The following is a 13,915-nucleotide window of genomic DNA, read 5'->3' on the forward strand; positions in this document are numbered from 1 at the left end:
GCAGTCCCAATGGGTCCAGAAGGAGAAACTAATCTTCAAAATCAATGGCATATTTTGGCCTTCGTCTTTTCATGTGACCATGGCTGCGCCGTCACCTTTGGGTGGCTTTTAGTTGGTTACAAAGGCATTGCTTAACATAACAGTGTTGAACTCATTGATTTTCTCTGGACATCATATAAGGTCGAACGCATTTGAGGCTATTAGATGCGTGGTAAATAAAATACGCTTGCTTTCATGAAAAGGATGGAGTGATTTTCAGAATTGAAAGAAGTAGTAATTGGAAACATTTCTGTTGATGTCCGATCTATGCTGGCTGATTCGTCTCGATACTTTCCGTGGCACCCGACACAAACACATGCAAAGACAAGTCAATTGTTTACATGAATAAAAAAGTACACGGGAACATACAGTCTTGTAAATCCGACATGGTTGGTTGCATATGATATGCGGAATGTCAATAGGGAATTTCATCGGACATCATGCTGATTTGCTTCATCACCTGAGAGATTCTATCAAAGAAAAGTGGCGAGGAATGCTGATTGCTAGAATTCTACTCATCATGACAATGCCTCTTCTCACACCTCTCGACTTACAAAGGCAGATGTGCGACAATGTGGGGTCAAAGAGCTTCCTCACCCTTCATACTCGCCGGACGTGGCACCACCTGTTTCCTAAACTGAAAGAACACCTTCGTTGAAAGCTCTATGACGACAACGATGACCTCAAAGCTGCCGAGAATTGTTTATTTTAGGGTGGCTTCAGAAAACTTCTTCCTAACTGGAATTGAAAAGCTTTACTATCGATATGAGAAGTGTATTTAAAAATATGGAGATTATATTGGAAAATAAAATTAAAAACACTTTCACAAGTGTTGGTTTTGTTTGTTAGGCTTAGAACTGTTTGACCAGCCCTCGTATCCAGCTCTGTGTGCGTGCGTGCGTGCCCTTGTATGATCCCAACTACTGCCACTTTTAAAGTGTTAGTCCACACCATGCCGTAGTTTAACATGAATACCCCACTCAGACACAGTATGCTGACCAGTCCTTGTTCTACCCCCTTAATGCCAAGTATTTCACAGTATTTTGATATGACGTAGCCAGGTGATGGAACCACCGACCTGTTCTCCGAACAGATCCTCGTACCACTATACCATGGAGGCGGTTGACAATACATGGATCAAAATCAGGCTATGATTCAACATCCTGGCAACTAAGGAATACAACTTGGCACTGTTAATTCTATCTGCTTAAAACACTCTGCTACGTCACTTAATTGAGTCTAAAAATGTTTGAATTAGCCTATCAGTGATATATTTGTGTCCACTTGTCCACCACAAGTGAGGACTTATTCTACTCCAGAATCCCATGCATTTGTCATTGTTTATTCAGTTTTGATAGACATATAAATTTAACAAATTTGCAGAATCATAACAAAAACAAAACAGCACTTACTCATAAAAAAACATATGACAGGACCCCTAGTAACAGGACCCTTATTAACATACATCAACAACTGTGGACAGGGCCCCTATTAACAGGACCCTTATTAACAGGACAACTATTAACATACATCAACAACTGTTGACAGGGCCCCTATTAACATGCATCAATAAGCTGTGGACAGGGCCCCTATTAACAGGACCACTATTAACAGGATCACTATTAACAGGACCACTATTAACATACATCAACAGCTGTTGACAGGGCCCCTATTAACAGGACCACTATTAACAGGATCACTATTAACATGCATCAACAGCTGTGGACAGGGCCCCTATTAACAGGACCACTATTAACATACATCAACAACTGTTGACAGGGCCCTTATTAACATGCATCAACAGCTGTGGACAGGGCCCCTATTAACAGGACCACTATTAACAGGATCACTATTAACAGGATCACTATTAACAGGACCCTTATTAACAGGACCACTATTAACATACATCAACAACTGTTGACAGGACCCTTATTAACATGTATCAACAGCTGTGGACAGGGCCCCTATTAACAGGACCACTATTAACAGGACCCTTATTAACAGGACCTGTATTAATATACATCAACAGCTGTTGACAGGGCCCCTATTAACAGACACGAACATATGTCTTAATGACCGGAGTACTTTCAGGGATCCCTGCTTACAGACAGACACCAACAGCTGTTTATAGACATGTTTGAGGTTATGCAAGTGAACCTGCACAGTGAGACTGGACCTACCTGGACGCATAGCATTTACCACAAAGAACTGCTTCTAAGTAATCAGTGACCAAATAGCAAAATACATATTAACCTGTTTAACATAAAAATCCTATACAATGTCTTCCATGGCTCGATTTCAGAAATTTGATCTAACCTGCACCAGGTGCATGTTGACATGAAAACCAAGTTGCACCAGACAAAACCAGGTTGCACCCGGTCCCATAAATGTATCAAGGGTGAAACATAGGCCGGTCTGCTGCCAGTGTCACATAAATTAATGACGCATTGTTGTAAAATGTAATGGTTACATAATCTTGAAGTACCCATAGTTCGATGAAGTCAAGACTTAGAAAGCCTAACACATGGATTGGTGTTGCACCATGTTAAAAATATACTACTGAGTATTGAGTGTGTTCAAAGATTGATTTGGTGTGGACAAGTAAGAGCTAGTCAGAACCAAAATTTATTTGTATTTACATACACTTGGTGCATGTAGACATAAATATTTGGTTGCAAGTTTCAATAATTGGTTGCACATGAGCATGTTTTATACAGCTAAATCGAGCCATGTCTTCTTCAGGTAAGATCATATGAACCGAATATTCTGAACTTCATACAGGGTAGAAATAGTGTTGATATTTGTCCACAAGTGAGGTTAACTTAAAAAACAATCTTAACCAGTGCAGTAAATTGCTCACTCTTGTAAAAATCACATATCCAGATAATCACATACAATATAAACAGTGAGTTAGTGGTTTCAGGAACAATCCAGCCATATTATGACACCACAAATGGGCCTGACCATTGTACCAAAGTGGGGAGTTGAACGCATCATAAGCCAAAGCTTTAACCACTAGGCTATCGACAATCCTTACATGACAGAGGTGTGCAGGATTTCCACTGTACACATATCACACACATGTCCACAATATTTCAGTTTTAGAAACAGTCATTCTGTCAATTATAACTTTGTTGAAACGAATGTCCTTTAAGGTGAGATACAGTCTGTACTGCACAGGTACACTTATAGGATCAAAATGCTGAAATGAGTGTCATGTTTTAAAATAACTTCAACCAAAATATTCATCCTACTCTGAAACCATACCATAAATATTCAAAATCAAAGCAGCGTAAACATAATCCACTTTCAAACTAGTTCAAGTAATCCATCTGCTGAATGTACCTTTATTCATACAGCTATTTAAAATAAATAATACCGGTATGCAGTGGCAAGGTTTTGAGAAATGGCAAACTTTGTGGTAACATAGCTGCAAACAGTCCTCCATGAAACCATTCACATGTAAGGCACTGATACAAAACTGTTTCTAAACATCACAAGATGCAAGCAACAGTTTCAAAGGTTGTTCCTTTCTTATCAAACTGTTTGTTGCCATGGAAACAAGTGATGTTAGTTGGTTGGTTGTTTGTTTGTTGTTTTACACAGCACTCAGCAATATTCCAGCTATAAGACGGCGGTCTGTAAATAATCGATTCTGGACCAGACAATCCAGTGATTGACATCAATCAAGGATCGAGCATCGATCCAAGCAATTGGGATAGGATGACATGCATCAACCAAATCAGTGAGCCTGACCACCCGATACTGTTAGTCGCCTCTTACGACAAGCATAGTCGCCTTTTACACAAGTGATGTTAATTGAGATTAAAAGCCAAGAGCTGTTGCAGCTGTTCTGCAAATTTCACAAACATTCCAATTCACAATGCAGTTCATAATCTAAATACCATCAAATGGCCACTCACTGAAACAATGAGGCCGGAAATACATGACAACTAATGAGGAGATACACGAACTGTGTTTACAATGTAGAGCTAGGTTACCTGAAGATTTAACCATGTTAAATATAACATTTGAAACCTCACGCTGTGCATTCGGATCCAAATTCAATTTAGCATGGTTAAACCTTCAGGTAACCTAGCTCTACACTGAAAACACAATACTGGTGTGTATGTCTCCATTCTACCATGGCTAAATAAAACATGAACTCTTTGATCTTAGCAAATACATTGAGTGAAGAGGCATGGGTTGAGTCTATTGTTTTGAGTGGGTTGTCAATCAGAATTTACAAAATCACCCACAACAGCCTTTAAACAAAATATGGCACTCTATATACTCAATCAGTTTGTTAACACTGTAATACTTTACTCAAACGTATGACAGGCACTGAGAAACATATGACAGGCACTGAAACATTTAGCATGGCAACTTCGTAAGCTAACCTGAGGTTACCCTAAAGAAAACTAAGCAGGCCTTGCAAAGTTTTCATTCTTCACCGCATGTCACTTTTTGACATCATATCGCTCATTGTGATGCAAAAGATATGACATCACAGTCGTATATAGAAAAGCACCAAATAGCAAGCTCTCTGTGCATTTCTATCGTGTTTTGTGCATGGATTGTATTGCCACACATTGTTTAAATATTGTGGTAACTGCAACACTGCATTTTGTAGCCTATAATTGAAGATATAATTATTTCAATATGCCAACCGACAATAACTGTGAATGAAGTACTATTCTAAAAACATTAGATTCGCAGTGATGTGGCCTTCAAAACTGCGGTTTCAATCAGAGGGTGTTTATTGTGATTTGATACCTCTGATTGACCAATCAAAATCGAGTATTTTCCAAATTCATGGTAGAATTTCGATTTAGAAGGCTAGTTTTCATAAATGCCCAAGCATACTGACTGAGTCAGTTTTACTTAAACGACTCTCTAAACATTCTTCTAGCTATGTCAAAGCCATCTTTGATTATCCAGTCCATTATAGTTCTGCACTCAGCAATATTCCAGCTGAATAAAAGAGTGCCTGTAAATGATCAAGTCTTGACTAGACAATTGTGTGATTGATATTGTGAGCAACGATTCATGCCGTCCAGGTCAACATCTGTTAGTGTGTGTTAATGACCCAAGTCATCAAGCCAGACCTCCCGATCCATTTGGTCGCCTCTTACAACCAGCAAAAGTAGCTGGGGACCTATTCTTACCGTGAATCCCCACAGGGTGTAACCATCCACATCTCATATCTTATCATGAACTGAGAACACTGAACTTCACATTTCTCTCATGCATGATCTAGCAATCAACAAACAAACAGCCTCATCTCAACAAGAGTTTGACAACAATCTACTGTAAAAGTAAAGGCCCTACAGGAGGCAGCCCTATGTTAAACAAATCAGAAGGCTGTCATAAACAAACAGCAAGGAGGACAAAAGATATTTTCCTGAGGACTAAGACAGTGGAATGGAAGTCCTTATGCAACAATATGAGTTGCATAATAGTGAATACCCATGAAGATCTGGGTTAAAATAAAGGGATCAGTTGACTAAAGGGATCAGCTGGTAAGACTCGTGGACTTGGTTGATCATCGTATCCCAACTGTGTAGATCGATGCTCATGATGTCAATCACTGGATTGTCTGGTCCAGACTGGATTACTTACGGACCGCCGTCATATAGCGGGAATATCGCTGAGTGTGGCGTGAAACAACAAACAAACATAGTAGTGAAATCGCTTTTCAATGGTGAAAGAAAATTGGCTGGATGGATGTTTGTATCATTGCGCCCTTTGAACCAGACTCAAAACGAAGCTGTGGATGTAAAGCGGTTCATGGTTTTTAAGATTGGGAATACAATACACTGGATAATCAAAGAAGTGTCTTGGATTGGTGGCGTAATGTAGGTGGCGAGTCCTCTTATTGATATTAACTGTTCTAACAGTGCTAAAAAATAGAAATTGGAATCATGGTAATGCTCTTTGTATTGCTTTGATTTCTCTTGGGGATCATAATGATTCAAACATGATGCTCAGCTTTACCCATAAACACCAGGACTGAACAAAATCTACTACTGACTTTGTCCCAACCACATCATGTTTTACAGATGAGACTAGAGGTATCCATGGCCTAGAAAATCTGCTCAAATAAATATGAAATTGGTCTGGACCAGGCTTTCTGAATGTCCCTGAAATAACAAAGTGTGCCCTCTGTTCAGTCCCTCTTCTGTCGGCCCTTGAAGTTATCCATGGTGTGGTTGACACCGAAGAAGTTGCTCAGGATCATCCCACATTTGACTGGTATGATTCTGAAACAGGCATGATCTACTCACCCACCAACACAAACAGATATTGCTGAAAGGTGTCATTGGGCTCTAAGCGCCATGAGGCTGTGTAGGTTATCAGAATGTTTGGGCATATCACATTTTACAACAAGCAAGGGTCATATATCAATTTGACCTGACCCGAATATTAGAAAGCTGTTGGATTTCTTAACATCTAATACCCCTGTAAAATTGTACGGTAACCTTTTTATTACTTCCTGTCAGAAGTGAGGCAATTTTTTGTTTCAATATCCAACAATGCTTTTTTCTATTGGAAACAAAAAAATATATGATATGTATATGACATATATGACATTAGAGAATAACTATTTTGAGTAAATAAAAATAAGGCACAAAATCAAACTCTGGAACTCACATTAAGACAGTTCTACAATGTCAACTTACTGTCAAGCAATTTCCAAAACAATTTCATTATTATTTCAAGCGCCTCACTGCTTACCAGTTACATTTTTACAGCAGACCCTAAAATGCATGTCGATACTGATATAACGGACTGCCTCTTACCCTTTCAAAGCTGCCACAAAAGCAATAGCAGGAGGAAGCATGACAATATGAGTGTTGGTCAACACGCCGTTGATGATGGAGTCGGCGACGTAGTCCGGGTCAAGAATGGGCAGCAGCAGGGGAAATCTGAAACAAGCAATTTCCTTTATTGAAGATTCATTACAGACAGGGTAGGCTTATGGACGTCAATTTAATTGTTCACAGATGCTAGTTCCTTTATCTGACAAGTGGATGTGGGTAGCGGTACTACCAAAGATGTTTAAAAAAGTACAGTGGAATCTGTCCCATTCAGACTCATTTGGGATCGGTAAAAAAAGTCTGGTTTACGACAAGGTCTGGATAACACTACAAAAGTTGGGACAGAAGACAAAACGAAAAGCAATGATATATATATCTGACACAGTCTGCTCACTGATGCCAATCTTCTCACTCATGACACTGAGTTAAACTAAATAAACTGAGTTTCTCATTAACAGTTGACTAAATTCTAATTACTAAGCAGACAAAATGTTGAGATGAATAGGATTACATGCAGGATTAGCATTGTTGTTTGAGCTGAGAGTGACTGAGCTTACTTCAAAGCGAGAAAACATCAGGTCTGGCCCGGCCCAGCCAGGTCCTGTCCAATCTGACTTACGACAGCTTTTTTTTCAATAGTAAATTGGTTGTTGCGACCATAATGTTAGTCCAAAGTGTAGATAGTCAGAATTAGAGAATTGTAGGTCACTTTGAGTAATGCTTATTTATAAAGGAACTGAGGGGACGGGAGAAAAAGTCAAGTTTTCACCTAAATCCTAATTTGACAAGAGTCTGATTTGTGCATATACATCTTTGGTCCTACTGAGTTAATTTAGGGCTTTCTGGATATGTCCGTAAAGATAGAGGAGGATTGACCTTGCATTGCCAGGTTGAAGCTAGGTTGGAGCTGTTGAGTTAGTTAGCCAACACTTTACTGTGGGACCTCAGGCACTCCCTCCAATCATTAGTGCTTGCTCACACAGTCATCAACTCCAGATTGTACATTTGTGAGCATGTGCTAAGTAGGGCTATGACGAGTCCAAATTTACTACCTGGGTACCCACCACCCTATTACCCGACCCTACCCAGGTACCCACTGTAGGTTTCAGGAAATGTCTCAAAATGTCCGATTGGGAACATTTTTAGCATAGCCCTGGCAAAAAGCATTAAGATATTATATTAAACAATCTGGTCATTCATAAACTGAAGTTGAATTAAGTTATATCTTTATTCAACCATATGAAAAATCAGAAGGAATGGGTGCGTAGTCAGAAAGAAATGCCAACGTTAGTGACCATAGAGTTCTATATAATTTTGTCATTTAACAATATATCACGTGACTAACCAAGGGTCGAGGTTGTCGTATGCAATTTTTTATCAAATTTCGAGTTTCTTAGAAAAAGGTGTACTTAGCACTAGGGCTGTGTTAACTAGAGTACCCGGGTCGGGTGGGTACTGAGTTGGATCCAGGTACCCGAGTTACCCGTCCCAGCCCTAGTGCTAAGAGCACCTTTTTCTGAGAAACTCGAAATTTGATGAAAAATTGCACATATTTACCTAGGATAACATTGGATAAAAGAGTTTAAAGGGATTGCTAACCAAAACTATAAATCACAACTAATCCTAACGATCATAAAGTGATGTTTGATTAGCAAAGATACCCAACCCTATAGCTCATGAAGGGATGTTTGATTAGCGAAGATGGTCATGTTTGATTAGTGAGGATGCCCAACCCTATAGATAGTGAAGGGGTGTTTGCGAGGATGCCCAACCATATAGAAAGTGTAGGGGTTTTTGCGAGGATGCCCAACCCTATAGATAGTGAAGGGGTGTTTCATTGGAAAGAGGTGCCTAACCCAAGCGACTGTAAGGGGTGCTTGATCAGAAATGGCCAAAGATAGAGCTGAAGGTAATCCACCTTAACCCTAACACAACTAACCCTAAGGATCAGGGAGACGTGGAAGATCAGTCTAGCAAGAGCCAGAGCCAATAAGTGCTGTATAGTTTTGCCCACCTTCCTGAGGCAAGGGCATTAACTGACTATATAAGTCCAGTATACTCAGTGAGCTCCCTTGCCTCGGGAAGATGAGCTAGGCCTAGTTGACTGCAGTCCTTCAAGAGTCTTCCTTAAGATTTGACGAAGCTAACACTGTACCTTGTCTGCACTCCCTCAAACATGCCCGTGTTGATGTAGAAGGGGCAGATAACTGTGGTGTGGACCCCAGTCTTTTCCATTGACAAGAATTCCATACGTAGTGATTCATCAAAGCCGACTGCTGCAAACTTGCTGGCACAGTAATCTGCCAGACCGTTCACCCCTGAAATACCAGCAGCGCTGGCAATGTTGACAATATGGCCATGGTTCCTCTCCAGCATCCCGGGAACGAAACACTTGACAGTCTGAAACCATATCAAGACACAATGCCTTCAGAAGTGACCCCTTGCAGTTATTGTTGTCCTGTAATCCTGCTGGAGTAGGAGGAGATGAAACAGGACTAATCTTACCTGGGGTATTGAGAACGACTTGAAAGTTTTCGAAGAAATGTATTTTTCTTAAATAAACCACTTGTCTTGGGCTATTTTAGATACATCTCAAGATATCACCTCTGCTAACCCCAAAAATGTCTATTTGCCATTGTGCACTACCATCATGTATTGTCCTATTGGCCACTGAGGATTAAGTTGACTCAGCCGTGACTGGAACAAAAGACTCATTCTCTGATCTGGCTCACCCAGAAGTGGGCCATGATGTTGACATCCATCGTCTTCTGAATCAACTCATCTTTACATTCAAGAAACTTCTTCCCAGTTACGATTCCAGCATTGTTCACAAGAATGTCAACTTCACCAACATCTCTCTTGACCTACAGAAACAAAAACATCTTATAGTCATCAATCCACTCTACCTGCATACATCATCAAAGATTGACATTAATTGCCTTCAGAAAATCTGTGAAATAAGCATGTGAAATTTGTTGTTGTTATTGTTTTGTAGAGGTCAACCAGTGGGTGATAGCATGAATTTTCACCCATGCAGGGAACAGGAACAAACAACAGTGAAGTAGATAAAAGCAGGAAGTCGCTGTGAGAGATTAACTGTAGTAATTTGAAAAAATCAAGTGTTCTTTAACTCTTTTTGAATAGTATATATTACTGGGTATTCCCAAAACATTCAGAGGCATGAGTGGCCCAGTCATCTAAGATGCACAATTTGCTGTGTTGCGTCCCTTGAGCACATCGGAAACCTATGATTGTGGGTTTGAATCCTGTTTCGCCCTGATCATGTTTACATGCCCATACTCTCACATTAAGCTAATACACAGTGATATAACTGGAATACTGTTCAAAGCGGCATTAAACCCAACTCTCCCACTGAATCCTGGATCATTTCCATCTAGTCGGCCGTAAAACAGAGATGTGGCTCTGTAGCTCACCTGAGTCTGGCTGGAATATTTGCAACATTATAACATGAAGGTTTTAAAGGCTACTATTCAGGGCTATTGTCATTATTTCATCTAAACAAGAATTGTAAATTTTGATTTTTAATGCCATGTCAGTTAGACTTTGATGCAGTTTCAGGATCTCCCTTTCATGGAGTTTGGAGAAGTGGCAGACAGATGACACAAAGCTCACCATCATAAGGATGGTTATATGAGAGCTGAAAATGTAAGCGTTTACAACAGACAGAAGGTTGTATTGTTGACAAACACAATAACATCAGCTCACTTTCTTTCAATAGAGTGTGGCATACATGCAATGAGACTTTGTATATTCAGCGCCATCAAATTTTATCTACAATTACTATATAAATTTATACAATTCTTTCATTATCAACAATATCACCAACAGGAATAGATTGATATCATTGTTCAGTCCTGATAAGGCATTACATGCATGATCGCCAAATTCTCTAATTTCCAAAGCTGTTAAAAATTCAATTCATGTGCTTTCATAAAAGATTTGCTGATATCAACACCTGCCAGATTCCAATAGGTTCCAGTATGAAATGTTTAAGCCTGATTAGATTTTAATTTATACCTTCAAAAACACCAATAAATAACTGACACATCACAACAAAGTAAACATATATTTCATGACTAGATACCAGATATATTATCATATTAAAATTTACCAATGTTTTTTTGTTTTGTTTTGTTTGTTGCTTAACGCCGCACTCAGCAATATTCCAGTCTGTAAATAATTGAATCTGGACCAGTGATTGACATCAAGAGCATGGACTGAGGCAATTGGGATACAATGACATGCATCTACCAAGTCAACGAGCCTGACCACCAAATCCTGTTAGTCGGCCTAGCTCTTACGACAAGCATAGTTGCCATTTACAGCAAGCATTGGTTGCTGAAGACCTATTCTACCCACGATCGTCATGGGTCCTTTACCGATGTGAAAATGGTTTTAACATAATGGGAAGGTTACCTTACTACTTATGAATCAACTTTCTGAGATGTCAGCAGTTTTTAAATCATGATAGGGTGAAAATAAATAAATGAATTCACAATTTAATTTTGTAGGACAAATAACTTTAATCTAACATGATAAATATGCTTTAATAATCCTATGAACAAAATGTGCATCTGTAAAACTGTATATACAATTAAGGCATTATCAGATGACAGATGCTGAATTTGCTGACTCGAGTGTCATATTGTTAGCCTGTGTTATCATGGGACTCTTCTTTTCAACAATTGACCTTTAGACCAAACAGTACTTCTAGTTAAATGAATATCTATAACACACTGATATTTGGAACTCTTCCATGACTGTGCTACCATACATTTATTTACAAAAACGTGATAGCAATGTAGCTCACCTGGTAACATTTTTAACAGGCTTAAAATGTCACTGTATGAAGCCATTTAGGATACTTAGATTTGATAGTGTTCTATCACTCTATTACATAAGTAAACCTATCATTGTGCATGAAAAGGAAAAGAATCACGATTTTCAGATGTCTGTCTTTAACACAGGATACACTTCTCATTAATGGACCCTCTACATGTTCAAACTCGAATACTCTGATCTGTTTTCAAGGCCTGCTTTTTTCCTTGTATGACACAGCAAAACATGGATACCATCATAACGCCATTGCTGGCCAGGATCTACTCTCCCAAAGTGATCTTAGCTCTACACCGATCGCAACTCCCATGCTCTGACATTGACTTACGATATCTGTAGCGCTAAGATCATTTGGTACAAGGGGGTCCAGATCATTCCACTTCACATAGTGAAAGCAAGCTAGCTGTTTTGGGAGTGTCAGTGACATAATTAATTAATGCACACATTACAACATGAATGAATTGAAATAAATTGCAAAATTCACACCTGTTCTGCTGTATCGTAAATTTGCTCTTTTTTCGACAAATCAACTGTGTATGCAATTGGTACGGAGCCTAGTTTGCGTAACATTTCAGCTGTCTCTGCCATCCCCTGGGTGTTGACATCCCATAATATCAGCCGGCACCCTCGGCGTGCAAATCGAATAGACAGCAGTCTGCCTAAACCACTTCCTGAAAATTACATAGATCATGAATGAGTCTAGGCTACACATTGTAAAGTGTGAAAATGAGTATTGGTTATTGCCAAATTAGTAATCTTGCAGCGATTCATGACAAGATATTGTAAAGGTACGTGACACAATTAAACCCTAAGAAACACTATAGGGAAATAAATGGCATCATATTTTTACACTTAAATAAACTTTTTAATTCACTACAAAGGGAAGACCAATATAATTTCTTATTTTGAAAACGTAAAATAAATAAAGAGAATATAAAAGAATGTTGAAAAAGAAAATCTGTTGAACAGGAAATTAAATTGGTGCAGCTAATGAACACATATTCATAACAACATGAAAAACAACTGATAATAGTAAATTCTCATTAATTTGAAACATGTGCAAACATTTACCCAAATAACTTGTTTTATGAGGGGGCATGCACGTGAAATCTCAATACGGAAAACGCATTGGAACCCGGACATAATTTAGACATATAGGCATATGACATGTATAATAAGTTGCACAGAAGGCTGCAATGAACTACACTGTTTAAGCCTGGTGTCTCGGCAAATGAAAAGTCACCTGCTCCTGTGACGAGCACCGTCTCGCCAGCCACATCCTTGCTTCTGTAGCTTGCTGGTATGAAAGCCAGCACTATAGCTTGGAGCCATAAGTAGGCCACCTGAAAGAGGACGACAACTGTCTCAACAATTACGTTCATCTTGCTTGCAGTCACCCACGCTGTCAACCACTGACACTCGAAATCGGTGATTGGACTTTGATATCTCGTTAGGGGCAGATAACTCTGCCCGACTGAAGTCATTGCAAGGAAATCTGAGCTGTAGACATTGTGCGTTGACACAATACAAGTATTGTTATGCTAATTTTATATCAAAACATTTTGTGAGAAATTAATTTCTCTGTTGGACTGGATTCAATGGAAAACTTTGCCATGTTTGCGGGGACAACCATGGGGGTCGGTGGGTCGGATGGGGTGTAAGGGGTGGGGTGGGGTGGGGTGTGGGGTGTGTGTGTGTGTGTGTGTGTGTGTGTATTATAGTGTTATTTGTTTCTAAATACAGATTAAAAGGATTATTTTCTCTTTTAGATTGCATTCAATAGAAAACCGCAGTTCTTATTAAATGGACAACCATTGTCATGCTTATTGTATCTAAATACACAAATATGAAATATGAGCCATGCTGGTGGTCCCCGTGCGTTTGTCCCAATAATGATACTCGGTTTGTGGGTTCGAGTCCCATGGCTTGTCAGCTTCTTATAGTTAGGGCCCTTAGGGGGATTTTGGGGCTGTTTGGTGCAGATTCTTGCAAAAGCACCAAATTTGGTACAGATCTTGGTTATACCATACTAATTCGATTTCTGCCGGGCCCCAAGAAGGGCGAGGTCCGGGGCCGCCATTTTGGCTAAAAACAAAATGGCCGCCACTAGGATTGGCGGTCGATCATATATCAATAACTATTTGGCCTAGAATCACATGTAATACCACTTTTTAGGGGTATTTTGGGTCAAGGAAACC

The 13,915-nt window shown here is 39.4% G+C and overlaps 1 protein-coding gene across 1 annotated transcript; it reads right to left on the minus strand.

Moving 5' to 3' along the window:
- Positions 1–1,367: 1,367 nt before the first annotated feature.
- Positions 1,368–13,167, minus strand: LOC124139467 (epidermal retinol dehydrogenase 2-like). The gene is made up of 6 exons (XM_046506535.2): positions 12,961–13,167; positions 12,204–12,388; positions 9,593–9,724; positions 9,016–9,260; positions 6,843–6,968; positions 1,368–6,302 (listed from the first exon to the last, which is right to left on the minus strand). The coding sequence occupies exons 1-6, from the start codon at positions 13,097–13,099 to the stop codon at positions 6,209–6,211; spliced, it is 921 nt and encodes a 306-aa protein (XP_046362491.2). The 5' UTR covers positions 13,100–13,167; the 3' UTR covers positions 1,368–6,208.
- Positions 13,168–13,915: the final 748 nt, after the last annotated feature.

This window comes from Haliotis rufescens, unplaced genomic scaffold (assembly GCF_023055435.1).
Source record: "Haliotis rufescens isolate VD_foot unplaced genomic scaffold, xgHalRufe1.0.p SCAF_1, whole genome shotgun sequence".
NCBI lineage: Eukaryota > Metazoa > Mollusca > Gastropoda > Lepetellida > Haliotidae > Haliotis > Haliotis rufescens.

What these genes read in the sequence shown, in the direction of transcription:
- LOC124139467 (XM_046506535.2), bottom strand. Translation starts at nt 13,099, where the DNA reads ATGAACGTAATTGTTGAGACAGTTGTCGTCCTCTTTCAGGTGGCCTAC. An exon ending in GGTGCTCGTCACAGGAGCAG is followed by an intron (nt 12,389 to 12,960) that starts GTGACTTTTCAT and finishes TGTAATTTTCAG; the next exon opens with GAAGTGGTTTAGGCAGACTG. An exon ending in ACATCATGGCCCACTTCTGG is followed by an intron (nt 9,261 to 9,592) that starts GTGAGCCAGATC and finishes ATATGGTTTCAG; the next exon opens with ACTGTCAAGTGTTTCGTTCC.